We start from the raw sequence: 27,358 nt of genomic DNA on the forward strand, positions 1-27,358 counted from the left end.
GCCCCCTGATTTACCGCCGGACGCTATGTCCGACAGGGTCAGGGTGGCGTACCTGCGGCCGGGGAGGCGCAAATTAAAGGTGAGGTGCGGGGCGGCCATTTTTGTTGTTGGCCGCCTGCCAGCACCTGCCTGCGCTCCCGTCCCCGGCCTCCGGAATCCCCCCCCCGCCCCGCGGAGTGCCGGCTGCGCTCCAAGAGCCCGGCACTTCTCTTGGGTGCCGGGCTCTTTTGCCTACACTCCCGATCCCCGGGGGCCAGCTTGGCCTCAGATCGCGCTGCACAAGGCCCCTCCCTTTTAAGAAGGGGAGGAAGGCCTGCAATACCGTGGCACTGCGGCACATAGCGCCATGATATTCACTCGCAGCACCCCAAGAGGGAGGTGGGGCGCCTCCAGTAGCGCCCCACTTCCCTTTGGGGCACAACCGACCAATTTCCGGCGCGGGGGCGCTAATTTTTCCGGGGCGCTAAAATGGGGCTATACTGAATTTCTCCCCCATAGAGTTATACAGCACAGAAAGAGGCCCTTCGGCCCATCAAGCCCTGTCTATTCTAATCCCATTTTCCAGCACTTGGTGTTTGAGTCCCCAACCATCAGGTGTGGTTGGTATTATCTTTGTACTGTAGGCTTAATAAATCCATGATGCTTGATCTCAATGTTTCAAAAACCTTATTGATTTTGAGGAATAGATGGCCAATGTTCCCTGTAAATTATTTTTGGGCCGTGTGGCCCCTTTAACAGGCTGCGCGGCCATTCAAAAGTCCGGTCATGTGCCGTTTTTTCAATTGAAAAGCCGGCTCACCGGCTGCACGGACCCCTGGAGTGCTGCGCAGACCCCTGGAGTGCTGCACGGCTGGGTGGCTTAAAGGGAATATTGGATAGAACATCTAATCATAAATAAAATCCTCGAAAGCTGGCACATATCAAAAAAATTGCTGGTGCATTTGATTTACATTGCAGGTGGCATGCCCATGATTTTCTAATATGCCCTTGCGATGTGCGAGCTTCCCCATCACCAACGTGCACTCAGAAAAGTACCCAACTTTTGCCTGGGGACTTAGAATGGCAAAATACAGTGAAAAATGTTCTCTGCACATCACCTAGTTGTTGGGCAGGTAAAAGCACATTCCAGGTCATAAGGAGCAAGAGCTCGCTTACAGGAGTGATCTCAGATGCTGAACCCAGAAAAACATTTGAGGCCCAAAAACATAACAGGGCCTCTTTAATTTGAATTTACCTTGCGACGAAAGGATCAGACTTTATTAATTTAGAAATGACAAATGTTGAAAAAAAATTCCAATGGCTGATCTTTTTATTTTAAATAGGTTAATGCTCCCCTTAAAATAATGCTGGGATGAATTTAATGCGAGTACCTTAAGTACTTGCACCAAATGATCACCCATCAGAAAATTTCCTCAACACCGTCAAAGGAAATGATGCCGTACCCACAATTATCATCATCAGACAATGTGATTGTGCACAGTGAGAAAGGGAGAGAGCAGAGAGTGAGAAATTATGTTCTATCAGCATAACCATAAAAAGATTTACTTTCTTTTGGTTATTTTGTAGTTCCCTCATTCCCTTCCTGTTACTTAACTGTATTGCTCTATCTTGAGAAATCCTGTGTGGCTAACTTTCCCCCAAAAATAACCAGATCTCAATAAACACAACCAAGACTGTAACAAGATCCTTTCATTACACCTACATAGCACCTTTGTGTTTGTGGACACAACAAAAGCATTTTGTGAAAGAGGTTCTTGCATTATGGGATACACTTTCTAACATATATCTTGTACAATACTGTCAGATTGGAGACATTGCTGACAGAAATTAGCTGTCCAATATTATCATAGACACTGTCCCATTAGATCTGCTTATCCATTCCAAAACTAACCAAGCCCTCAGATTGTACCTATAGCTCTGGTGCAAGGCCAAGCAATGGCCTACTTTAGTTTCTTTAAGAGGTTACATTTGAATTAATGCCTGTTGACAGAAGATTATTCATGCAACATTCACAGTGATCATTTGTAATGGGTAAATTCTAAGTGTTCACTGTCTGGGGATTGAGATGTAAGAACTAGAGGAAGGGCTGGGATTTGTAAATCTACAAATCCCAAAACAAGTAACAGATATTTTGCTAATCTGCTTCCTTTTTCATTACTTTATTATAATATTTATTTTAGCTTACTAAACTGTAAAATAAACACAGGTTTTAGTGGCAGTGCAGTTATTACAATGCTAGATGACTGGATTCAATCTCGAACCACAGTAGTGATAATTGCATTCAGAGTTAAATTTCCCCCAGAGTTCATCATCTAGAGAGAGTGAAAACTGGTTAGATAGACTCTGTTCACACCATTCAAAGTGCATTTTCGGTAGGGTGACCAATGGGAGGGCTGATAACATTCATGGATGTGTCCCTGGTTGAACCAGATGGTGACTTTGTAGCTATGCTAAGGCACTATGTAAATGCAATGTTCCCTCTTACTTTTTTTGGGTGCGTTGCCCATTTAGTTTCGCGCATGTGCGAAATTAGCATTGAAAAAGCCGGTCCCGGGCTGCGTAGCTTATAGGGAATGTTGGTTACTAAGTTATTAAATTGCCTTAAAGGGTATAACCGGTCCTCCCAATACCCTTTGCAGAATTGCAGAATCTTTGCCTTGGTAAGGCTTTTCATGGCAATCTAAAAAGTTGTCAGATTGAGTCTCAGCAAGGATATAGGATCTGAGAAACTAGATAAAGAGTATCAAGTAGAATGAAAGTGGCAGTGAGGTACTGAATCATGTGGTCATGAAAGGAGCTATATAAATGCAAGTTCTTTTCTTTCTCTCTTTTTCTTTCACTCAGTGCTTAAACATTTGAAAGGTTTTAAAGGTTTTCACTTTTACTCACTGACTGATGTTGGGGTCTAGTTCCATGGGCGTCAGCAGCCCTCTGGTACCTCATTCAAATTGCCATTCATTAAATGTGAGCCTAGATACGAGTACCTCCCTAGAATTCACAGACACAGAGGATAACAATGAAGAACAGGAACGTAGGCTGATTTTCTCCTTTTATGGCTCCGGGATGCTGAGGCCAATTGTAATGTCCCACTGCTGCCAGCTCAACATAGCCTGAGGATCAAACATGTCTACATGGTTGAGTACCACAGTAGCCATTGCGTCAACCCACTGAGCCACTGGGAGAGCTCCAAAGGAATTTTAATCTTTATAATAAAATGTTTTATGTTTCTCAGGTGCCTCGAGTCTGTCATCTGCTGAATTCACTCAAGTCCCACCACCATAAGCCTCACTCTCTTTCCTGATATATCAAGAATGAGAGAGTATTGTTACAAACAAAGGCTCAAAAAACTAGGGCTTGTTCCACTAGAACAGGTAAGGTTAATGGGGAGTTAAAAGGTTTTCAAAATTATGAAAGGTTGTGACAGGATAAACAACCAGTTGAAAAATCTGTAGCAGGGCTTAAACTGAGAATTAACACTAAAAGAATGAAAGAAGTTATAGGAATTTTTTCCAGTGTTATTAAAATATGGATAGCTTTGCCATAAGTGGCAACTGAGGCAGACACTTAGCATAATTTAAAAGGGAATTGGACAAGTATTTGAAAAGGAAGAATATAAAAGCATATGGGGAAGAGCAAGGAAATGGGATTAGACAGTTCCAGTTGAAGAACTAGTACTGCCACAGGTCGTCCAAATGACCTCCTAGGATAAAAATTTCCCTATTTCCATATGTGCCGGCCCCCTCCTTCCCTCACCCCCTGGGCCCTCTGCTATCCAACTCAGCTGTACTCCAGTCTCAGGTCCCAGCACAACCAATACTTAACTAACTTGGTCCTTTCTTTCCCTCCTAGCCCTACACACACCCCAACATCACAACTCGCTGCCTCCTCTCCTTTAACAGACCTATTAATTACTTTAATTTTTTTTTAAATCACAATTTATGCTGTTAAGGGGCATATAATTTGAAAGCACAAGTAAACACTGAAAGCAATAGAAAGAATCACAGAAGATAATTATACAGAGTACAAAAGTAAACTGGGGATTGCAAGCAAAATACTAGAAAAGAACAAATTAAAAATTAAAATTGATACAGATAGCACACAAAATAGAAAAAGAGGATAATGAGAGATGATTTTAGTGCTATGTTTAATATTTTTGTTTGTAAGCAACGTTACAGATCATTAACTAGTATGGAAAATATTTTGTAAAACCAAGGTCAGTGTTCATGAATATTGTTCACACTTTGGTAGCACTATTAATGCTGAGTGAGAGTGTGTGGGCTTTAGAATCCATTTACAGTATCAGTGAGTCAAAAGACAGCAGAGGCTAATATTGTTGACAGAAGCATTCAGTAAATGTTGGGGGATGGGTGCAGTTGTGAATATAGAGTCAGAATACTACAAACTAGAAACAAGTTACCACCTAATGTCTCAAAGATTAACAGTCAATTCGCTAGAGTTGTTGATATGGTGTCCAAAATCTAGTGCATCCCTCAATAAAATGTTTCAACACATTTTACTTATCTCTAGTTCCATTTTTCTGCAGTATAATAAATGTGTAATAGAAAATGAATTTTACTTTTAGATAAATTCTAACTTAGTGCAGATATCACTGCATTGTGCATTATAATATAACTGATACAAAGAAGTTTGAAGAACTGCAACTTCAATTACCAGACCTTACTGGGGGAGGGGGAAAAGGAAATCAAGCCTATTTATATAAGGCTATTACAAAAGATATAGTTGACTCGGCATCCATATTAGTTTTCACAAATTATAAAGCTTTAATACTGTATATATGGCCTAGAAATTGCGGTCGGGGCGTACCTCCGGAGTATGCCTCCGACCCGCGAGACAATTCCGAAAGTATCTCCTGGCGCGCAGGTTGTGAAGAGTTGCGGTCTCAGGCGTCCAGCAGCAGAAAGGCCCACGGGTCCCAGGGATGCAGGCGGTTCAGAAGCGTCCCTGGGATCACGTGGGCCGGTCCTCCAATGACAAAGGAGAATTCCATTGCAATCATTTACAAAGAGAATCCCCTAATGATATGCAATGGAATCCCCAAATAATTACACAATTTACAGAATTCTAATAATTATACGATGTACTGAATTGCAATTTTATTCATCAGTTCCTTCATTGCACCAACCTCAATAAAAATTTATGTTTTGATAAATAATTTTAAACATCTTAATCCAGGCAAATATTTGCATAAACTCATTTAAAGTGTATGTGCATAATTTTGGATTTTTAAATGTTTTATTTAAGCCTTATATATACCCTTACCCTGGCCTTTTAAAGGGAATATGACGACGGACTCTGAGAGTACGCGGTCACAAACACCACAATTGCAGGGCCAATATAGTCCAATGTTTTGCTACATTGGGGGGGGGGGGAAACAAAAATAAAATGGTTTAAATCCACCTATTATAGTTACCATGGACTACCATGCAGTAAGTTTTTTTTTAGTTTTATTATCAACAGATACATCTAGAATATTCCAGTAAATTTGAGCTTGTGGTTCTAATTATATTCATGAACCTCTTCAGCTTTGGTCTTGTACATTATGACACCAACAGAAGCACAACTTAATTGCTGCTGCCAACCTATTAATATTGGTGTACTGATGTACACAGCCACCACCCACATGGATTTCTGGACATGCTGGCCAAATGTACTCCATTTGATGCACGGTGTGTGTGCGTGTGCAGCTACCCCACCCCCAGAGTTTGGTAGCCCACTGCCAAATAAAAAACTGCTTTTGACGATGATATATCTCCGTGATTGTTAAAACAGGGAGAAAAGGACAAATTTAAGATGATCATAAAAAAATTAAAAGGGAAGGTAAGGACTTTTTTTCATATAGATGATAGTTAAAATGCGAAAATGCCTCAAACCATTCTCAAATGAATAAATTCATTTAAGAGGGAATTAGATAGCTGTTTGAAAAAGAGGAATATTAAAGTGTATGGGAAGTGAGTAGGAGTGTGGGATTAGACTGCGTAGATCATGTGGAACAAAACACAAGTGCAGATTTGGTGGGCCTGTTGCTGTGCAGTAGCATTCTATGATTCTAATTCCCATTAACTAAAACACAGCCCAATTCGTTGTATGTGCGCAACAATTTATGGCTGCAGAACAAACACATCGCTGTGAAATTATCCCTTTTCCAAATACAGAATCAATTAATTTTCTACACACAACACACTTATTCAGTGTACTGTATTTGCTCAATTGAAGTTCCTTGGAACTAATTACTTCTAGCATTCGTCTTAAGCTGTTCCATGTTATTTAATTAGTTTATATTAAGTAAAAGGGATGATGCCTTCTCTCTTTTAACAAAATAATTAGACTGCTAGGGAGATGCACTGTATTTTCTTTGTGTGAAATCATTGAAATTCCCTGCAACAGGCATGTGCTGCAGCATGAGATACTGCTACATAAAAGTTACATTGTATAAAATAATAATCAGGAGTTCAAAACCGCTAGCAACAAGCTCTATGAAGCTCTATCACACATGCAAAAAATCATCCTTCCAATGGAATTACTGAATAAAATTACTGCTAAATATGTAAATATATTGGAAAAAAGGAAAACCAGGTGCTACTTTCAAATCTATTTTTAAAAATTCCTGCTTTACCTAGAGGCATGTAGTGTGAAATGTGCTGCTCAGTGCTGCTTCAGTACTTGAAGGACAACACAGCTCTTTTGGAGATCATTCTGCTTAAACTGGACCTTCCTTTCTTCGACAAAAATTCATATAGCTATGGTGGGAACTTAGTTTCCAACTTTCATCCATTTGGGTGCTGTTTCCTGTCCTCAAAAGGCATACATTTTTAAATCACATTTTCAAAACTTCTGTGACTTTCTAATGCTGTATATTAGCAAGTCAAAATTTAAGAAACACATAGAACCATGGATTAATCATCATAATACTTCACAATATTCTCTAAACAAGCCAGCACAGTGCATTCACAGTAGTTTGCTATTCTGATGTAGAGAGGAAAGGTTTAGATTGGAGTTCAACCTGAGATCGGGCACTGGTTCACTACTTTGTCAGCCCATTAGATACAATGCAGTCACTTTCTGGATCAGCAAGCTTGGGATTCTATCCTTCCTTTAAATAGAGAAACAGAATTTTCTCTGGCAATCAGTTACAAAGAACTGAATTTGTTCATACAATGGGTGCTCATGATGTCAGTGGGGGATCTGGCTGTGAGGCATTGCTGAACCTGACTGTGTGGAGGCTGAATTATCATTAGTAGAAACAGTTGTTAAGCCAGGGTGGATGTTTGAGCTTCAGCTATGCATGTTAACTAAGCTCTTTCACATAGTTGGTAATGATGCACAACTACCTCTAATAAATTCACTGCCTTATCTTCTTCACTGCCTTATCTTCTTCACAGCAGTATACCTCATTTGGAACAAGCTTGGAAGCATTTGCACTATGACTTCTTATTTCAGGAAAGTGACTACTCCTCAATTAAATTATTTTTTTCTTTTCCACAAGCACTTTATATTCAACAGACGCCTAAACTACCATTACATCAGGATCATATATCCAAATCAGTCCCTTAATCATCCTTCCGTGAGGTACTAGTTCCATGTACACTGAAGCCGCTTAAAAGGTCCAAAATACCCACCTTACACACACACATAACACTGGGACTCCAACTAATGTTGCAAGAGATCCCCTAGTTATAAACAGAAATTAAAAGAAATGCTAACAAACTGGTCTATTTTCGGTGTCTAGAACTCAACTTTTTTTTTACACTGAAATCGCTTCCCCATTAGTGCTGGATTTCTGTTAGCCAATTGATATTTGTTTTCCTCCTCTGCTCAGCAGTAATGAGTGCAACATAAATAGTATTTCTCAGGTTAACATAGGTGTGAGACAAAAGATCTGCCTATTAACATCTTTTAAGGAAAATACGTACAAGCAGCAAACCCAAATGCCCCATTCTTCTCTTTCACCGACCCTCGTGCCCAGTGCACCCACTCGGGATAACATCACCAACCACCTTCCTGTCCTGCTTACCACACTTGCCAGTGCTCAGCCAATGGATCATAAATCGCTGCCCTTCTCCGTATTTCCCTACAAAATCAGAACAGAAACGTAAAGTACCTAAAATGTTAACTCTGCAAAAGATAGGAAGGAGAAAAACAAAAGTGGCAGTCAGAGAAATCAACGGTTTAAATCAAACATGGCCACAGTAAATAATAATTCTAATAGGTCTAAGAGCGTTAAAAAAACACGCCTGAAGGCCTTGTGTCTTAATGCGAGGAGCATTCGTAATAAGGTGGATGAATTAGCTGCGCAAATAGAGGTAAACAAATATGATTTGATTGGGATTACGGAAACATGGCTCCAGGGTGGCCAAGGCTGGGAACTCAACATCCAGGGGTATTCAATATTCAGGAAAGATAGGCAAAAAGGAAAGGGAGGTGGGGTAGCATTGCTGGTTAAAGAGGTGATTAACACAATTGTAAGGAAGGATATTAGCTCTGATGATGTGGAATCTGTATGGATAGAACTGAGAAATACCAAGGGGCAGAAAACGTCAGTGGGAATGGTATATAGACCTCCAAACAATACTGTGGAGGAGGAATTCCTGGAGTGTTTACGGGATGGTTTCCTGGACCACTATGTCGAGAAACCAACCAGAGATCAGGCCATCTTAGACTGGGTATTATGTAACGAGAAAGGATTAATTAGCAATCTTGTTGTATGAGGCCCCTTGGGTCGGAGCGATCATAATATGATCAAATTCTTCATTAAGATGGAGAATGAAGTAGTTGACTCAGAGACTAGGGTCCTGAATTTAAATAAAGGAAACTACGATGGTCTGAGGCGCGAGTTACGTAGGATTGATTGGGGAATGTCACTCAAAGGGTTGACGGTGGATAGGCAATGGCAAACATTCAAAGACCGCATGGATGAACTACAGAATTTGTTCATCCCAGTTTGGCATAAAAATAAAACAAAAAAGGTGACTCAACCGCGGCTAACAAGGGAAATTAGGGACAGCATAAGATCCAAGGAGAGGACATATAAATTGGCCAGAAAAAGCAGTAAACCTGAGGATTGGGAGCAGTTTAGGATTCAACAAAGGAGGACAAAGAGATTAATTAAGAAGGGGAAAATTGAATATGAGAGTAAGCTTGCAGGGAACATAAAAACTGACTGTAAAAGCTTTTATAGATATGTGAAGAGAAAAAGATTGGTGAAGTCAAGCGTAGGTCCCTTGCGGTCAGAATCAGGGGAATTTATAATGGGGAACAAAGAAATGGCTGACCAATTAAATACATATTTTGGTTCTGTCTTCACAAAGGAGGACACAGATAACCTCCCAGAGATGTCGGGGAACATAGGGTCTGATGAAAGGGAGGAACTGAAAGAAATCAGTATTTGTAGGGAAATGGTGTTAGGGAAATTGATGGGATTGAAGGCTGATAAATCCCCAGGGCCTGATAATCTACATCCTAGGGTACTTAAGGAAGTGGCCCTAGAAATAGTAGATGCATTGCTGATCATCTTCCAACATTCGATGGAATCTGGAACAGTACCCATGGATTGGAGGGTAGCTAATGTTACCCCACTATTCAAAAAAGGTGGTAGAGAGAAAACGGGGAAGCCTGACATCGGTAGTGGGGAAAATGCTAGAGTCCATTATAAAAGATGTAATAGCAGAGCACTTGGAAAACAGTGACAGGATCGGGCAAAGTCAACATGGATTTACAAAAGGTAAATCGTGCTGGACTAATCTACTGGAATTTTTTGAGGATGTAACTGGTAAAATAGATAGGGGAGAACCAGTGGATGTGGTGTATTTGGACTTTCAGAAGGCTTTTGATAAGGTCCCGCATAAGAGATTAGCGTGTAAAGTTAAGGCACATGGGATTGGGGGCAAGGTATTGACTTGGATAGAGAACTGGTTGGCAGATAGAAAGCAAAGAATTGGAATAAACGGGTCTTTTTCCGAGTGGCAGGCAGTGACTAGTGGGGTACCGCAGGGATCGGTCCTTGGACCCGAGCTATTCACAATATATATTAATGATCTAGACAAGGGAACTAGATGTAATATCTCCAACTTTGCAGACGACACAAAGCTGGGTGGGCGTGTGTGCTATGAGGAGGATGCCGAGAAACTCCAGGATGATTTGGACAGGTTGGGTGATTGGGCAAAAGCATGGCAGATGCAATATAACGTGGATAAATGTGAGGTTATCCACTTTGGTGGCAAAAACAGGAAGGCAGATTATTACCTGAATGGCAATAGATTGGGAGAAGGGGAAGTGCAACGAGACCTGGGTGTCCTTGTGCACCAGTCGCTGAAGGTAAGCATGCAGGTGCAGCAGGTGGTTAAGAAGGCAAATGGTATGTTGGCCTTGGTAGCAAGAGGGTTTGAGTACAGGAACAAGGATGTCTTGCTGCAGTTGTACAGGGCCTTGGTGAGACCACATCTTGAGTATTGTGTGCAGTTTTGGTCGCCTTATCTGAGGAAGGATGTTCTTACCGTGGAAGGAGTTCAGCGAAGATTCACCAGGCTGATACCTGGGATGGCAGGAATGACGTATGAGGAGAGATTGGGACAACTGGGCTTGTACTCGCTGGAGTTTAGAAGAATGAGAGGGGATCTCATTGAAACTTATAAAATTCTGACAGGACTGGACAGACTCGATGCAGGAAGGATGTTCCCGATGGTCGGGGAGTCCAGAACCAGGGGTCACAGTCTAAGGATAAGGGGTACGCCATTTAGGACAGAAATGAGGAGGAATTTCTTCACCCAGAGAGTGGTGAACCTATGGAATTCTCTACCACAGAAGGCAGTAGAGGCCAATTCATTAAATATATTCAAGAAGGAGTTGGATATATTTCTTAAGGCTAAAGGGATCAAGGGGTATGGGGAGAAAGCAGGGACCGGGTACTGAAATTGGATGATCAGCCATGATCGCATTGAATGGCGGAGCAGGCTCGAGGGGCCGAATGGCCTACTCCTGCTCCTATCTTCTATGTTTCTCTCTCCACAGAAGGTGCCTGACTTGTTCAGTGTTTCCAGCATTTTCTGTTTTTATTTCAGATTTCCAGCATCCACAATATTTTGCTTTTGGGTTGGTTGATATTTTAAATGGTTCCCTCTTCTACGGTACTTTCAAAACCACCATACAGTCATAGAATAGTACACCATCATCAACCCCCTCCTCAAAAAACCCAACCGCAACTCCTCTATCCTTACAAACTATCACCATATTTCCAACCTCCCTTTACTCTCTTGAACAGTTGTCACTTCCCAAATCCATGCCCATCCTTCCCACAACTCTTTGTTTGAATCTCCCCAATCAGATTTCTGCCCCTGCCACAGCATTGAAATGGCACTAACAAAAGTCATATCCTCTAGAACGGTGACCATGATGCATTATCCCTCCCAATGGGACTGCCCTCACTTGGTTCCACTCTTATCTATCCAATCATAGCCAGACCATCTCCAGCAATGGCTTCTTTTCCCATCTCTGCATGGTTACCTTCAGAGTCCTCTCCTCTTCCTCATGGAACAGATGAAGGTAAAGGACAGTGGAATTAGTTCTGGATTGCTATAGCAAAGAGCCGGCACAGACCCGATGGGCCAAATGGGTTCTTTCTGTGCTATAAACTTTTATGGTTCTATTTTGTCTGATTGTTTAACTTACACAAATTCTGCACCAATTACTCCAAATATAAATGACACTGGCAAAAAATGGACAATGGGACTTCGACGTGGCTCTCCCATCATTGATGGCACTCACAAAAATAAACAGCCCTAACCTCCGGACACCCAGGGTTTAGTGGATCTTGCAATCTTATGTCAGATTAGGTCCCTCCTGTATTGGCCAGCTAAGTGCACAGAACTAGTTCCATGCATCTGTGTTTTCATTACATGTCATAAGCTTGCAGCCAACCTACAGTCTTGCTCATCCGTCAGAATGATCCAGACACTAAATTCCTATTACGGTGTTGAAGTCCAGGAAAGCTACTACTGTAAATTGGATTTGAAGGGAATGAGATATTAGCTGTTGTACAGCAAATCTTAAAACCTAGATTTGGCCTATTATAATTAAGACTTTGAGTGCAGTTGACATTGCTTAGAACCTCTGGGGATCATTTTTATCCAGAGGAGGCCATTCTGATTGATAGTGAAAAGGCTGAAAAATGGCATTATGATGTCAGTATGCACAAACATACATAGTGGAACAGGTCTCCAACTTACAAAGTTACTTTTAACGGATCTACAAGAAGATTGATAGAGAATCACAATATTCACAGTGACTCAGAGCATTGCCACTTCAGGCACTGCGGTTAGACAGAACCTTTTTTTGTGAAAAGGTGATTCCCGATTTCACTCCTAAATGGCCAAGCTCTAACTTTAAGATTACGCCCCCTTGTTCTAGATTCCCCCACCAGAGGAAATAGTTTTACTGTATCTATCCTACCGACTCCCTTGATCATTTAAACACCTCATTTAGGTCAACCTTCTAAACTCAAGGAAATACAAGCCAAGGTTATGCAACCTGTTCTCATGATTTAACTCCTGGTATAATTCTGGTGAATCTGTGCTGTACCCCTTCTAAGACTAATATATCTTTTCTGAGGTTCGATGCTCAAAACTGATCACAGTACTCCAGATGGGGTCTGACCCAGGCTCTGTACAACTGAAACACCATTTCCTTAATTTTGAATTCCAGTATCCTTGAGATAAAGGACAACAATCCAATAGCCTTTTTGATTAATTTTTGTACCGGTGCACTAGCTTTTAGTGTTTTGTGTACATTGACACCTAAATCCCTTTGCTCCTCCACAGTTCATAATCTCTCATCATTAAGAAAATATTCTGATTTGTCTTTCTCGGATCCAAAGTGGATGACCTCACATTTCCCCACATTGAACTCTATCTGCCACAGTCTTGCCCAGTCACTTAGTTTATCTGTGTCCCTTTGTAACTTCCTACTCCCATCCACCCAACTTACTGTGCCTTCTAACTTTGTGTCATCTGTAAACTTGAATATACAATTCTCTATTCCATCATCCAAGCCATTGATATATATGGTGAATAGCTGATGCCCCAGCACAGATTCCTGGGGAACACCACTTGTCACATGCCGCCAATCAAAGAATGAACCCTTTCACCTAGATTCTAACACTGCACCGCACCCCCCCCCCCCGCCCCACCGAGATTTAAAATATTGGGATCGAGCAACCCAATCTCAACCCACCGCATTCCCAATGTCGTAATATTTACCAAGGTGATTCAGGCCCTGGATGAGGCTCCTGCTAAGAGCAAGCGGGGGCCTACATAAGATTCAGAAGTCATGGCTCGATGATGTCATCGGCATTGCAACGTTTTTTAACCTCACCACAGGGGGAGTCCCCATGCTATCTGTTGCCCGGCAACAGCAACAAGGCAGGAGGAACTGACTGGACAGAAAAGGACCTCGTAAGTTTTAAATCTCTGCCTGTTTTTAAGCTCCTTATGGGACAGAAGGAGCACAAGGTAGCCTTTGGCCTCCCCAGCCTCGGCCTTCAGCCAATCATGCCCAGACCTCCCCCATCCCAATCCCCATTAATATCGGGGCCCTTATCCCTACATTCTGTTTCCTGCCTCCCAACCAATTACTAACCCATGTCACAACCAATGTTCCTGTTGAGCTCCACGGCCGTGCAGCTGTCTGGAGGTCCCACGCAGGCCGTTCACGAGCTTTTAAATGGAAAAATCGCGTATGCGGGGAAATTTGAATGGGCCATGCAGCCTGTTAAAGGTGCCGTGCACCCCAAAAAAATTAGAGGGAACATTGGTCACAAGATTACCTCCAATTTTGTGCGCTTTCATTTTTGCTAATCATATCTTGTGTGGATCCTGATCAAATCCTTTCTGGAGGTCCAAATAGATAACATCCATAGACACTCCCCTATCAACCATGCTAGTGACCTCCCTAAAAAAAAATCAACTAGATTAGTCACAAATCCATGCTGACTCTCTTTGATCAACTGATACCTGTCCAAGTGCTCATTGACTCTGTCTCTCAGGGCAGCACGGTGGCATAGTGGTTAGCACTGTTGCCTCACAGCGCCAGGGACCCGGGTTCGAATCCGGCCTCGGGTGACTGTCTGTGTGGAGTTTGCACATTCTCCCCGTGTTTGCGTGGGTTTCCTCCGGGTGCTCCGGTTTCCTCCCACAGTCCAAAAATGTGCGGGTTAGGTTGATTGGCTATGATAAATTGACCCTTAGTGTTAGGGGGATTAAATACGTGGGGTTACGAGGATAGGGTGGGATATGTGTTGGTGTTGATGTAGGGGTTACGGGGATCGGGTGGGATATGTGTCGGTGCAGGCTCGATGGGCCGAAATGGCCTCTATCTGCACTGTGGGGTTTCTGTGATTTCTGTGATAGATTCCAGTAACTTCCTCACAGTTAATGTTAAACTGACAGCTCTGTAGTTACCCGATTTCTCTCTCCCTCCCTTCTTAAACAATAGAGTGACATTTGCAATTTCCCAATCCAAAGGCAAAATTCCTGAATCTAGAGAGCTTTGGAAAATTATGACTAGTGCATGTACAATTTCTTCACCTATTTCTTTTAATATCCTGGGGTGGAAACCATCAGGTCCTGGAGATGTGCCTATCTTAAGTCCCATTCTTCTCTCCATTACCATTTATTTTACTTATATTAAATCCACAAAGTTCTTCTTCATTACTTATTTTTAGGTTCCCTGGTACCACTGGTATTTTGTGCTCTTTCTCCACTATGTAAACGGATATAAATTACTCATTTAACAAGTCTGCCATTTTCTTATTATCCATTATAGTCTCACCTGCATTGGTCTTTAATGGGCCCACATTCTGAACCATTTCTCTTATATTTATAAATTTATTAAAATGTTTGCTGTTAGCTTTAATGGCCCAGAAATTCGGGTCGGGGACTTCCCGCGGGTGCAAGCCCCCGACCTGCACTTACCTTGCGCGCCGGCCGTTGAGCTGTGGGCCCGCGTGGGATTCCAATCCTGGGTCTCCTCCAACTGCCGGCGCGCAGTGCTTGCGTATCCCAGGGGCGCAGTTAGTTCGATGCATCCCCTGGGATCACGTGGGCCATGGAGAGCCAATGGTAGCAGGGAATGCTTCATTCATAAGTTTGACAGGAAGACCTGTCAAACTTATAAATACTATAAGCCCCAAAACATCACTAAATCTTCAAATAATTTTTTTTTTTTAAATCACATTTTTTAAATAAACTATAAATTACATGAAATAACTATTTTAAACAATAATTTAAATTAAAAAAAATAATAATTTTATTTTCTAACGGGGCTAAAAATAAACTTACCTTTCTTTAAAGTATTTAAAAATAATAAACCTGTGGAAAAAATGTTTTAATTTTAATTAATTCACCACTTACCTTATAAAAAGCAGGCCTTGCGACTGCTTTTTACATGTCTAACTTCTGGAGGCTTACCCTCCTGGGAAAATCTGCAAAGAAAACGTAAGTTCGATGCGCACGCGCAGCCTCTCCTGCGCACGCGTTCGACCTCTGAACCCCTTCTTTCAGGGGAACGGAAGTGCCGGTTTCCCGCGCATGCGCAGTGCATGCATGAAACCGGCACTTCCATTGGGCTCACGGGTGAGTACCCCATGCGTACTCACCCGTGAAGACCCGAATTTCTGGGCCAATATCCCTTGCAAGTTTTTTCATATTCTTTTCTGTACCTCTTAGTACTTTATTTGTATCTCTTTGGTGCTTTTTATAGCTCTCCCAGACCACAGGATTTTCACTTTTTCTTCTATTTGTGTAAGACTTTTCTTTTAGCTTGATACTGTCTCTTAACTCATTTGTTGACCATGGTTCTTTAACTGCGCAAGTGGAGCCATTGCCTTTTAAGGGAATGTATTGGTTTTGTATCGCACCAAATATAATCTTTGAATACTTCCCACAGTTTATATGTAGGTTTACACGTTAACAGTTCAGCCCAGTTTACTGTAGTCAATTTACTTCTCATCCCTTCAAAGTTTGCCTTACTTATATTTAAAATTTTGGTTTCAGACTCTCCCTCTCAAACCTAAAAAAAAAATTACACATTTTTTTCCTAAATTTAAAAAAAATGTATTCGCTTATGGGATCTGGGCATCGCTGGCAAGGCCAGCATTTATTGCCCATCCCTAGTTGTCCTCGAGAAGGTGGTGGTGAGCCACCTTCTTGAACCGCTGCAGTCAATGTGGTGAAGGTACTCCCACAGTGCTGTTAGGGAGGGAGTTCCAGGATTTTGACCCAGCGACGATAAAGGAACAGTGATATACTTCTAAGTCAGGATGGTGTGTGACTTGGAGGGGAACTTGGAGGTGGTGGTGTTCCCATGCGCCTGCTGCCCTTGTCCTTCTAGGTGGAAGAGGTCGTAGGTTTGGGAGTTGCTGCCGAAGAAGCCTTGGCATGTTGCTGCAGTGCATCTTGTAGCTGGTACACACTTGCAGCCACGGTACGCCGGTGGTGGAGCGAGTGAATGTTTAAGGTGGTGGATGGGGTGCCAATCAAACGGGTTGCTTTGTCCTGGATGGTGTCGAGCTTCTTGAGTGTTGTTGGCGCTGCACTCATCCAGGCAAGTGGAAAGTATTCCATCACACTCCTTACTTGTGCCTTGTAGATGGTGGAAAGGCTTTGGGGAGTCAGGAGGTGAGACACTCGCCGCAGAATACCTAGAATCTGACGTGCTCTTGTTGCCACAGTATTTATGTGGCTGGTCCAATTAAGGTTCTGGTGAATGGTGACCCCCCAGGATGTTGGTGGTGGGGGTTTCGGCGATGGTAATGCCGTTAAATGTCAAGGGGAGATGGTTAGACTCTCGCTTGTTGGAGATAGTCATTGCCTGGCACTTCTGTGGCACGAATGTTACCTGCCACTTATCAGCTCAAGCCTGAACGTCGTCCAGGTCGTGTTGCATGCCGGCATGGACTGCTTCATTATCTGAGGAGTTGTGAATGGCACTGAACACTGTGCAGTCATCAGCGAACATCCCCATTTCTGACCTTATGTTGGAGGGAAGGTCATTGATGAAGCAGCTGAAGAAAGTTGGGCCTAGGACACTGCCCTGAGGAACTCCTGCAGTGAAGTCCTGGGGCTGTGATGATTGACCTTCAATCACAACAACCATCTTCCTTTGTGCTAGGTGTGACTCCAGCCAGTGGAGCATTTTCCCCGATTCCCATTGACTTCAGTTTTACTAGGGCTCCTTGATGCCACACTCGGTCAAATGCTGCCTTGATGTCAAGGGCAGTCACTCTCACCTCACCTCTGGAATTCAGCTCCTTTGTTCATATTCAGACCAAGGCTGTAATGAGGTCGGGAGCCGAGTGGTCTTGGCGGAACACAAACTGAGCATCAGTGAGCAGGTTATTGGTGAGTATGTGCCACTTGATAGCACTGTCGTTGACACTTTCCATCACTTTGCTGATGATTGAGAGTAGACTGATGGGGTGGTAATTGGCCGGGTTGGGTTTGTCCTGCTTTTTGTGGACAGGACACACCTGGGCAGTTTTCCACATTGTTGGGTAGATGCCAGTGTTGTAGCTGTACTGGAGCAACTTGGCTAGAGGCGCGGCTAGATCTGGAGCACAAGTCTTCAGCACGACAGCCGGGATGTTGTCGGGACCCATAGCCTTTGCTGTATCCAGTGCACTCAGCTGTTTCTTGATATCACGTGGAGTTCATCGAATTGGCTGAAGACTGGCTTCTGTGATGATGGGCACCTCGGGAGTAGGCCAATATGGATCATCCATTCGGCACTTCTGGCTGAAGATGGTTGCAAACGCTTCAGCCTTGTCTTTTGCGCTCACGTGCTGGGCTCCACCATCACCGAGGATGGGAATATTCATGGAGCCTCCTCCTCCCGTTAGTTGTTTAATGGTCCACCACCATTCACGACTGGATGTGGCAGGACTGCAGAGCTTTGATCTGATCCGTTGATTGTGGGATTGCTTAGCTCTGTCTATAGCATGCTGCTTATGCTTTTTAGCATGCATGTAGTCCTGTGTTGCAGCTTCCCCAGGTTGGCAACTCATTTTTAGGTACACCTGGTGCTGCTCCCGGCATGCTCTTCTACACTACTTATTGAACCAGAGCTGGTCCCCTGTCTTGGTGGTAATGGTAGATTGACGGGTATGCTGGGCCATGAGGTTACAGACTGTGGTGGAATACAATTCTGCTGCTGCTGATGGCCCACAGCGCCTCATGGATGACCAGTTTTGAGCTGCTAGATCTGTTCTGAATCTATCCCATTTAGCACGGTGGTAGTGCCACACAACACGATGCAGGGTGTCCTCAGTGTGAGGACGGGACTTCGTCTCCCCAATGACTGTGCGGTGGTCACTCCTACCAATACTGTCATGGACAGATGCTTCTGCGACAGGTAGATTTGTGAGGACGAGGTCAAGTAGGTTTTTCCCTTGTTTTGGTTCTCTCACCACCTGCCGCAGGCCCAGACTGGCAGTTATGTCCTTCAAGTTATGTCGGCCAGTAGTGGTGCTACCGAGCCACTCTTGGTGATGGACATTGAAGTCCCCCACCCAGAGTACATTCTGTGCACTTACTACTCTCAGTGCGTCTTCCAAGTGGTGTTCAACATGGAGGAGTACTGATTCATCAGCTGAGGGAGGGCAGTAGGTGGTAATCAGCAGGAGGTTTCCTTGCCCATGCTTGACCTGAAGCCATGAGACTTCATGGGGTCCGGAGTCAATGTTACGGACTCCCAGGGCCACTCCTTCCTGACTGTATACCACTGTGCCGCCACCCCTGGTGGGTCTGTCCTGCTGGTGGGACAGGACATACCCAGGGATGGTGATGGAGGAGTTTGGGACATTGGCTGAAAGATATGATTCTTTGAGTATGACTATATCAGGCTGTTGCTTGACTAGTCTGTGCGACAGCTCTCCCAATTTTGGCACAAGGACTTTGCAGGGTTGGCTGGGCTGGGTGTACCATAGCCAGTGCCGAGGTCGATGTCGGGTGGTCCGTCCGGTTTCATTCTTAATGGCCCAGAAATTGGTGTCGGGGGCTTCCCGCGGGTGCAAGCCCCCGACCTACACTTACATAGCGCACCGACAGTTGAAGCCTGGCCCTGCGTGGATTTCCTGTCAGTGGCCCGGTTCAGCTCCCGGCGCGCTGTGCTTGCGTGATCCAGCGGCGTAGTTAGTTCGATGAGCCGGCTGGGATCATGTGAGCACTGGGCAACCAATCGGAGGTTGCAAAAGTTCATTCATGAGTTTGATAGTAAGAACTGTCAAACTCATGAAAACTCCGGGTGCCCAAAACAGTACTTAAACTTCAAATAAAAGTTTAAAAAATCCCACTAATTAAATGAACTATTAATAACTGTAAAAAACAAATTTAAACAATTATTCAAATTTTTGAAAAAAATAATTTTTTAACAAATCGGGTCTAAAAATACACTTACCTTACTGTAAAGTCTTTAAAAATAATAAACCTGTGGAAAAAAAATTCTAACTTTAATTATTAGACCACTTACCTTTTAAAACGAAGTCCTTACGTCTGCTTTTTTCATTCGTAAAAAGTTGAGGCCTTCACGCACGGGCAAACCTTTTAAAAAATAAAAGGAATTTCAGCGCGCACGCGCAGACTCCTGCGCGCACGCGTTCAACCTCTGAACCCCTTGGTTCAGAGGAAAGGAAATGCTGGTTTTCCGCGCATGCACTGTGCATGCTGAAAATCGACACTTCCATCGGGCCCACACGTGAGTACCCCGTCCGTACTCACGCGTTGGGACCCGAATTACTGGGCCATTATGTTTCGTCGTGGTTAGTTACAACTGAGTGACTTGCTAGGCCATTTCAGAGGGCAGCTAAGAGTCAACCACATTGCTGTGGGTCTGGAGTCACATATAGGTCAGACCAGGTAAGCATGACAGATTTCCTTCCCTAACGGACATTAGTGAACCAGATGGGTTTTTACGACAATCCGATACTTTCATGGTTACCATTACTGATACTAGCTTTTTATTGCAGATTGATTTAATTAACTGAATTTAAATTCCCCAGCTGTCGTGGTGGGATTTGAACTCACGTCTCTGAATCATTAGTCCAGGCTTCTGGATTACTAGCCCAGTGACATTACCACTATGTTACCGTTCCCATATAAATGCCCCTATAATCCTTTTTGTGATTATACAGCATGTGTCCTCCCATTATCATCTTGCTGACCAGTGAAAACAATATATCCCAATTCATCTCATCATAATCTTGACAATGTCTATCAGGTCTTTCTGAACACGGCGCTGTAAGAATAGCTGACGTGTCCCTACGGGGAGTAAGCATTCCATTGTACTAGTTACATATGGCAAATAAAATTGAATTGAATTGAATTGAGGTCATCCCTTCGCTTCAGTTTTGGTAAACTGAAAAATAACTTCAAGTCTCTTTCAGCCCCCTGCCTAATTTCCGTCCTTTTTTATCCTGCTCGGTGTCAATCTTCCTTCCACCTCTAAAGGGTTCCCAGATGCTTTTCTTTATGCAAGGAGTGTTACAGAAATGCAGGCAGTTATTGGTGGTACGGTCACTGGAATAAAGTGCCCTGCAATCCATAGACTATAACCTAAAAGCTGGTCTCTCCCTCTGAGCACTCCATTTTATTGAAATAATCCTTTATACATCAGGTTTTTAACATTAGGAAAGAGTTTACAGTCTCCAGTTGTTAAGATATTTTATTTTCTTGCCCCAAGAGTGTGTGTCCAGGTCTCAAAGTGACTTGTGTGCCTATTTCCCCTCCTTTCTTGTGTGAATTTCTGTGATTTCACACAAAGACATGCCTCTGTTCTCAGTTGCTCCTCCACCTTCTGTGGTTCTTCTGAAATAGGGATTGTGCAGACACTTGCAGCACCAATGCCTCATGTTGCCTCTTAAGTAAAAAAAGTTAGTTTTATATTTTATTACTGGTGTAACTATAGTGCTACGTAAAGAAAGATGAAAAATTAAGTAAAGCTCCAAACTACAATCAAAATTTCAAGTACTGCCATCAACGCTGAAATAAGTACAGGGCAATGGCCTCGTATTAAACACTGTCACTCAGCGGTGAAGGGAAGGCTAAATGAATACATTATTTTTATCTCACAACTATTTAACTGCCCAAAAACGTGAACTACAAGATGTCAATTGGGGTCAGCGTCCACATTGCTGTGTAATTGCTACTGTGTTGACATGGAGAGAAGGCTCCACAGAGTGCACGAAAACACAAAGGAAATGCTATCCATATGGATACTGACACAGCACTGCAAGTAGGAATCCTGCAGGGGGAGGGTAAGGTGCTAAGTACTATCTATTCAGCACGGCCAGTACCTCCTTCCCCATGGGAACCTACAAATCAGCAGTGTGTATTCACATGATTCTTATGGCCCTGGTGAGTTCCTTCACAGTGCAGCACTTAGGAAAACAAACATCTACACAGCAAAAGACTTTGGCAGATAAATGTCCAGCATCTTTAGCACGCCTTCATTTTGTCAGACTAAGGTTTCTTTTCATGCAGTTGTTCTTCAGTATGCAGTATACGTGCTTCACTGTACAATAACATAGAATAGAAACACAGAATGATAGAGTGTGAGCCTTAAATAGCAATTTATGAACAATCTGGGGGGTCTGTTTCTGGTGACTAGTATTGGTATTTAGTTGCGCATGTGTGGCTGCTTTCTGCAGCAGTGTCAGTTGGATTTTTCTGCTGTCACTATAGCAACAATAACAACTTGCATTTATATAACACCTTTAACGTAGTAAAATATCCCAAGGCGCTTCACAGGAGCATTAGTTATGTGCATTAGGGCTTATCCCTCTTGCTATATAAAGCTTTGTCAGTATACCAGTCAGCAGTTGGCCAAGAATGGAAAACAGATTTTGGAGAATATCTCTCAATTCAGTCTCAGTAAATATTTTTCAGATCAGCTATCATATTTGTTTTTTTAGAGGCTTCCTTCACCCACTTTGTCTCCCTGATAGAGGAGGGAACCTTCAAGATAATTGGGCAGCATCAGAGATGGCAAAGCTGGAGACCAAGTGTAACAAGGTGTCTGGCTATTTCACATAGTATTTACAGCACAGAAACAGGACATTCGGCCCAACAGGTCCATGCCGGTCCACATGAGCTGCCTCCCACCCAACTTCATCTAACTCCATGAACATATCCTTCTATTCCTTTTTCCCTTGTGTGTTTATCTGGTTTCCCCTAGTCTATGCTAGTTGCCTCAACTATTCCCCATGGTAGTGAGTTCTCACCACTCTCTGGGTAAAAAAGTTTCTCCTGAATTCCCTATTGGATTTATTATGATCATCTTATATTTATGGCCCCTAGTTCTGGTCTCCCACACATACTTGTAATTACATGGATGAATTCCAAAATTTGGCTAGGTGATTACTTGAGCACATAATCTAGGCTGACACGTCAGTGCAGCACTGAGGGAGTGCTGCACTGTTGGAGGTGCCGTCTTCCGGATGAGTTCTCATACCTTGTTGCACAACAATCCCACAGCACAATTTGAAAAAGAGCAGGAAAGTTCTCCCGGTCAATACCCATCCCTCAACCAACTTCACTAAAAACAGATTATATGATCATCACTGCGGATTGTAAATTGGCTGCCACGTTTCCTACATTACAACAGTGACCACACTTCAAAAGCATTTCATTGGTTGTAAAGTGCTTTGGGAAGTCCTGAAGTCGTGAAAGGTGCTATATAAATGCAAGTTTTTCTTTTTAAGATTATTAAAAAAGGTGGAAAACATCACAATGAGTAGTGATTTCTTTTTTTAAAACTGTGAAATTAAGAAATCTCAAACCTTACCCTTTCTTTTTCCTCAAGCAATCAAAAATACAGACAGCATGACAACCTGATGTTGTATTACACTGCCTATTATCTGCTACTGCATCACCATCCCATTACTAGCTGACCTTTGTCCATCTCCCCTTTTTCCAGGTCCATCCCATGGCTTGGGTCCTGCCACACATGACGTGGAGGCAGACCACCCTCACAAAGATATACAGGTACACTATCCCTTATCCGAAAGCCTTGGGACCAGCTGAGTTTCGGTTTTCGGAATTTTTCAGATTTCAGAAGGTATTATTATAAGACTGGGAAATTTGTATTTAATATAAATTGTAAAAGTTCAGGCTACCTCTTGCGACTGTTCCGTGTCTCATTCCCCTTCCTGCTTCTCTGGAAAGCCGGATATCGACTGACTCCTACTAAGCTGGCCCGCAAATCAGGTCGGGGGTCGGATGGGGGCGGAGAAAAGAATATCGGACGGGCCGCGGTTCAGGTCGGGGGGGGGTCGCGGGGGGGGGGGGGGTCGGGGTCAGGGGGGTCCGGGGGAGGGAGAAAAGAATATCGGACGGGCCGTGGTTCGGGTCGGGTTGGGAGAAAAGAATATCGGACGGGCCGTGGTTCGGTTCGGGGGGAGAAAAGAATATCAGACGGGCCGCTGCAGCTATTGGATGGGCCGCTGTATTGTTGGGTTCACTCTCCCAGTACCTCCTTCACACTGCCCGGCTCGGCCTGCAATCTCCTACCCAGGAGGGAACTCTGTGACCCTCTGCCCTGCTCAGCGTAAGTCGTGCGCCACTCTGGTCATGTTGTGCGCACGACTTATGCTGAACAAAAAAACTTTCGGTTTTTAGAGGTTTTCGGAAGTTCGGATAAAGGATAGTCTACCTGTACTGTTGTTCACTCCATCCTTCCCAAGTATCAGCACAGAAACTGGCACGTCGGGTGGGATAGATAGTGAGTTAGAGGGGGCTGCACAGGGTCAATCACTCAGCACCAATGAGCAGGAGCTGGCGATAATGGAAAGGAGAGACTAGGAGATGGCTGGTTGGAGGGCAGATTTTAGTGACCTGGTGTCCAACCGAAAGATCTTTCACGTGCACCAAGCACTCTAGGCATTGGACAGTCTGCCTAAGAGCTGCTATACCATGTCTGAATGTGCAAAAGAGTCCGCTTCCAGCTTTGTGATGTTCGGCTACAAAGCATCAGCACTCTGCAGTCTACCAAGTGTAGTCACCTCTATGGACGCTACAGCTGGGTCCTTTGTCCAGGAGTCTGCGTCACCAGCACTAGTATCTTTGATTAAAGCTCAAACTGTTGCCAATCGGGCTCTGGGCACCACCATTTCTTCCGCCTTCGAAAGGTTAGGGAACACATTGATAATGGTTTCAGTCGGATCATAATTTCCTACAGTCTGCTCACCTGCAGATCAGAGGGAGTGCAGGGTCGCAGCCTTATGGTAGCAGCAATGGTGCAATGGGGATGGTACATGTTGTCCTCTGTCATGATCACAGCACACCTGCTCCCCCACCATCCCCTGAAACAATGCTCACCATGGTGCCAGCAAGTGAGATGTTACAGTCTACAGTCCTCTAAGGTCCAAGGACTTGTAAGTTGCCGGCCATGAGCAGCTCAAGATCCCTCATCAGATCATCAGCAGCCTTGAATTGCCCATGCTGAAGACACTGGGGGAGCACCTCGTAGTAAGAGACATAAAAAAGGTACAATGAGCTAATACCTGGGTGGTTATTATTTCTTTTAACATTTATCAACACAATTAAAGTGTAAGACCCCTTAATTTCATCATGTTGCCTGCAGAGTGTTTCTGTAATATCTGCGGAACTCTGCAAAGCCAGGTGGCATGCATGTGAATGATGGTCAGTGGGATGGAAGTTCCTTACTGGAGGATAAATGGACTGGTTCAGATGATGTTCTGAGCAGAAAATGGAGAGTGCAGTGGGAGCAGGGGGAAGGAGCAGTTTAGGAACATCAATGTTTAATGATTTGCTGGCGTACAGCTCTGGCATCAGGCTTGAGCTGGAGACCTTCCACTGTTGCTGCATCCTCCGGCTCATCAGCTTCCTCCTTTTCATCTGCTGGTAACAAGGGCTCTCCTCCTTGCAGAGCAAACTTATACAGGATGCAGCACTATCCTCAACACTCTGAGGGCTGGACCGTAGGGAACCCCGTAGGGAATTGGTTCAGGTAGCAGAATCATTGCTTAAGGACCCCTACCCCTATGAACTGCTCAATTACTGCTTTGGATGGGCCGGGACTGCTGTTGTATCTGATCTCCACAGACAAGTCGCCAACCAAAAAGCACAATTTCAGCCATAAAACATTCTCATAAAAATCCCTTCAACTCTCTATATAGATACCAATATCCTGACTACGTGCACGTGAGTGCCCCTTTAAATAGCACCAGAAATATCCCTTTCCAACCTGTATTGCCCAGTACTACCAAGCAGAACCACCACTGAGCGTTCACCACGCTAGCGGCGACAGGACAGTAAGTTCTAAGCTCCCATTTTTATTGCGATAATGCATTGCTCCCGCCTGAAAACGAAGATCAAATCGGCCCCAATATTCTGGACATCCAACAAACTGTACCACTTGCTGCTGACAATGATCATTCCCCCTTCTCCAGAATTCATCAGGGTTAGAAAAGAAACTTGTGAAGGGATGATTTTCTTTGCAGTTGGACCTAACAAAAATAAATAACTAATCTATTCTAAATTACACAGTGAGGTGGATTTAACTGTTAGCTATCCAGTGACACTTGTACAATAGCCAATTTGTTAAAAACAGGGTGCAAAACCACAGTGAGACATAATCATCAAACTGTGTCTATTAATTACAAATTCATTAGACAACTATCCAACTACAGCAAGGCTTGGTCTCAGAAACTGCGAAGCAATAATTCAGTGGAGCAAGCTCATTAGTTGTGTGGTTTATCTCAGTGTCACAAAGCCTGTCCTTTGTACATTAACGATTGATCTTCACAAAGCGATTTCCTCCGCCCCCCCCCCCACCCCATGAAAAAGCTAGCAACTTGAACAAAATGTTAGATTACTTACCTTTGGCATGGGCTTCCTCATTCTTTGAAGGTAATTCAACTTCACAAGTGAATGAACAGGCCATCATCTAAACAGGGAAAAAAACAATTGCTGGGTGATTGTACTTTTAAAATTCAGGCCCACTCAAGAACTTGATCCCCCCTAGCCCATCTGGTAATGCACTTAAGCTGTTCTGAAGGGGGTAAGACAAGAGATTGAGCCGATGCATCAAAGCCAGAAACACATGTAAAGACAGGTTGCTGCAGGTCAGAAAAGGAATCATGGACGGAGTTTGAACTCCATTCAAATAATGAAGCAGACTATGGGTGGTGTAATAGTATTTCTCAACGTCCACATACAAATTCATTATATTAACACAGCATGGAAAATGAAGATAGGGCAAGCCCAATGACTCAAATTGAAGCCAGCTTGCAGCATAGAAGCCCTAAAGAAATTGACACATTGAGCGGTCAGAGCAACAATGCTTTGTAAAAGTATCTACATTTTTCTACATAACTGCCTTGCAAATAGATTTTTTAAAAACCTTTATATATTGGCCCACAACAAAAATGGGCTTGCTGCAGTGGGACCAATGCCCTACCAGTCAAAGCAGTAGCTGAGCTCCTGTGCTTCACAACCATTAAAGGAGAATAGCATGATTTTTTAAATTATACTTCTTCCCATAAAGTTTCTTAATAATAGGCCTACTTAAGCTTTGTCATCAAATAAAACTAACAACTGTGTCGACTGGTGAATATCTTCCCTACAAAGAAAACCAAAGCTTTTAAAAAATATCAAAAAAGTTTTATCCAGATTGTAAGAATTTCAACACTATGATTTAACTTTAGGTATAACTACATGGGATCTTAGAACTGCCATACCAGAATGTCAAACAACATAAGGTTCGTCCACCATTAGATTGTGAAGCCCAATGAGTAGAAATTAGAACAGCATGACAGTCTTAAAGTGAGATGCTTCAGATGGTACAAAACCATGGTCTCAAATTATACAGAACAAGAGTTAAACCCAGGTTGTCATATTATAGAGAAACCCAAGATATATGAAGTTAAACAGGCCTAACTAAAATTGAGAAACTCTCACCTATATACTCCTGAACATCAGCAGATGTGTGGATCATATGAGAGTATTTAAAAGGCTTGTGGCTAAGAACAAGAATGTTCAAGGACAGAAATGGCCAACATTGTGGTTATACATGATTTATAGTTATCAAAAAAAAACTGGAACCGAAGGGTTTTGTTATGTGACCTTCCTCTATTTGTTCTCGCCCTCTGAAGCTGCTTGTGTGGGCTCAGTTTTCTAATTTTCTGCTGGGAATTTTTCACTCCAGGCTGAGCTAGCTCTGATCCATTCCTGCACTGATTCTGTTCCCTTGATGCTGAATGATCTATGCTGTGCTGCTTTCCACTTGCTTCTGTGGCTGCTGACTTCACTCATCTTTGAGAACTCCTCCTTCACCC

At 43.3% G+C, this 27,358-nt stretch overlaps 1 protein-coding gene and 1 long non-coding RNA gene across 10 annotated transcripts in view; one reads left to right on the forward strand and one right to left on the reverse strand.

Annotated features, from left to right (window-relative positions):
* Window positions 1–27,358, reverse strand: part of rgmb (repulsive guidance molecule BMP co-receptor b) — a 262,214-nt gene that overhangs the window by 44,307 nt on the left and 190,549 nt on the right. For 8 of the 9 annotated variants that reach the window (XM_085987971.1, XM_085987933.1, XM_085988005.1 and 5 more), the window contains one exon: window positions 25,902–25,968. The exons of the other annotated variant lie outside the window; for it this stretch is intronic. In XM_085987971.1, the coding sequence (XP_085844097.1) occupies window positions 25,902–25,922 (21 nt within the window). In that variant the 5' untranslated portion in view covers window positions 25,923–25,968. The remainder of the gene's footprint in view (window positions 1–25,901; window positions 25,969–27,358) is intronic. 9 annotated transcript variants of the gene reach the window in all.
* LOC147124500 (uncharacterized) overlaps window positions 1–27,358 on the forward strand; it is a 38,146-nt gene that overhangs the window by 9,472 nt on the left and 1,316 nt on the right. Inside the window, exon 3 of the long non-coding RNA XR_015078398.1 lies at window positions 22,978–23,045. This is a non-coding gene — a long non-coding RNA (uncharacterized LOC147124500). The remainder of the gene's footprint in view (window positions 1–22,977; window positions 23,046–27,358) is intronic.

The sequence above is a fragment of the Somniosus microcephalus genome, chromosome 1 (genome assembly GCF_052327205.1).
Source record: "Somniosus microcephalus isolate GS21.2 chromosome 1, FLI_Smic_1.0, whole genome shotgun sequence".
NCBI classification, from domain to species: Eukaryota; Metazoa; Chordata; class Chondrichthyes; order Squaliformes; family Somniosidae; genus Somniosus; species Somniosus microcephalus.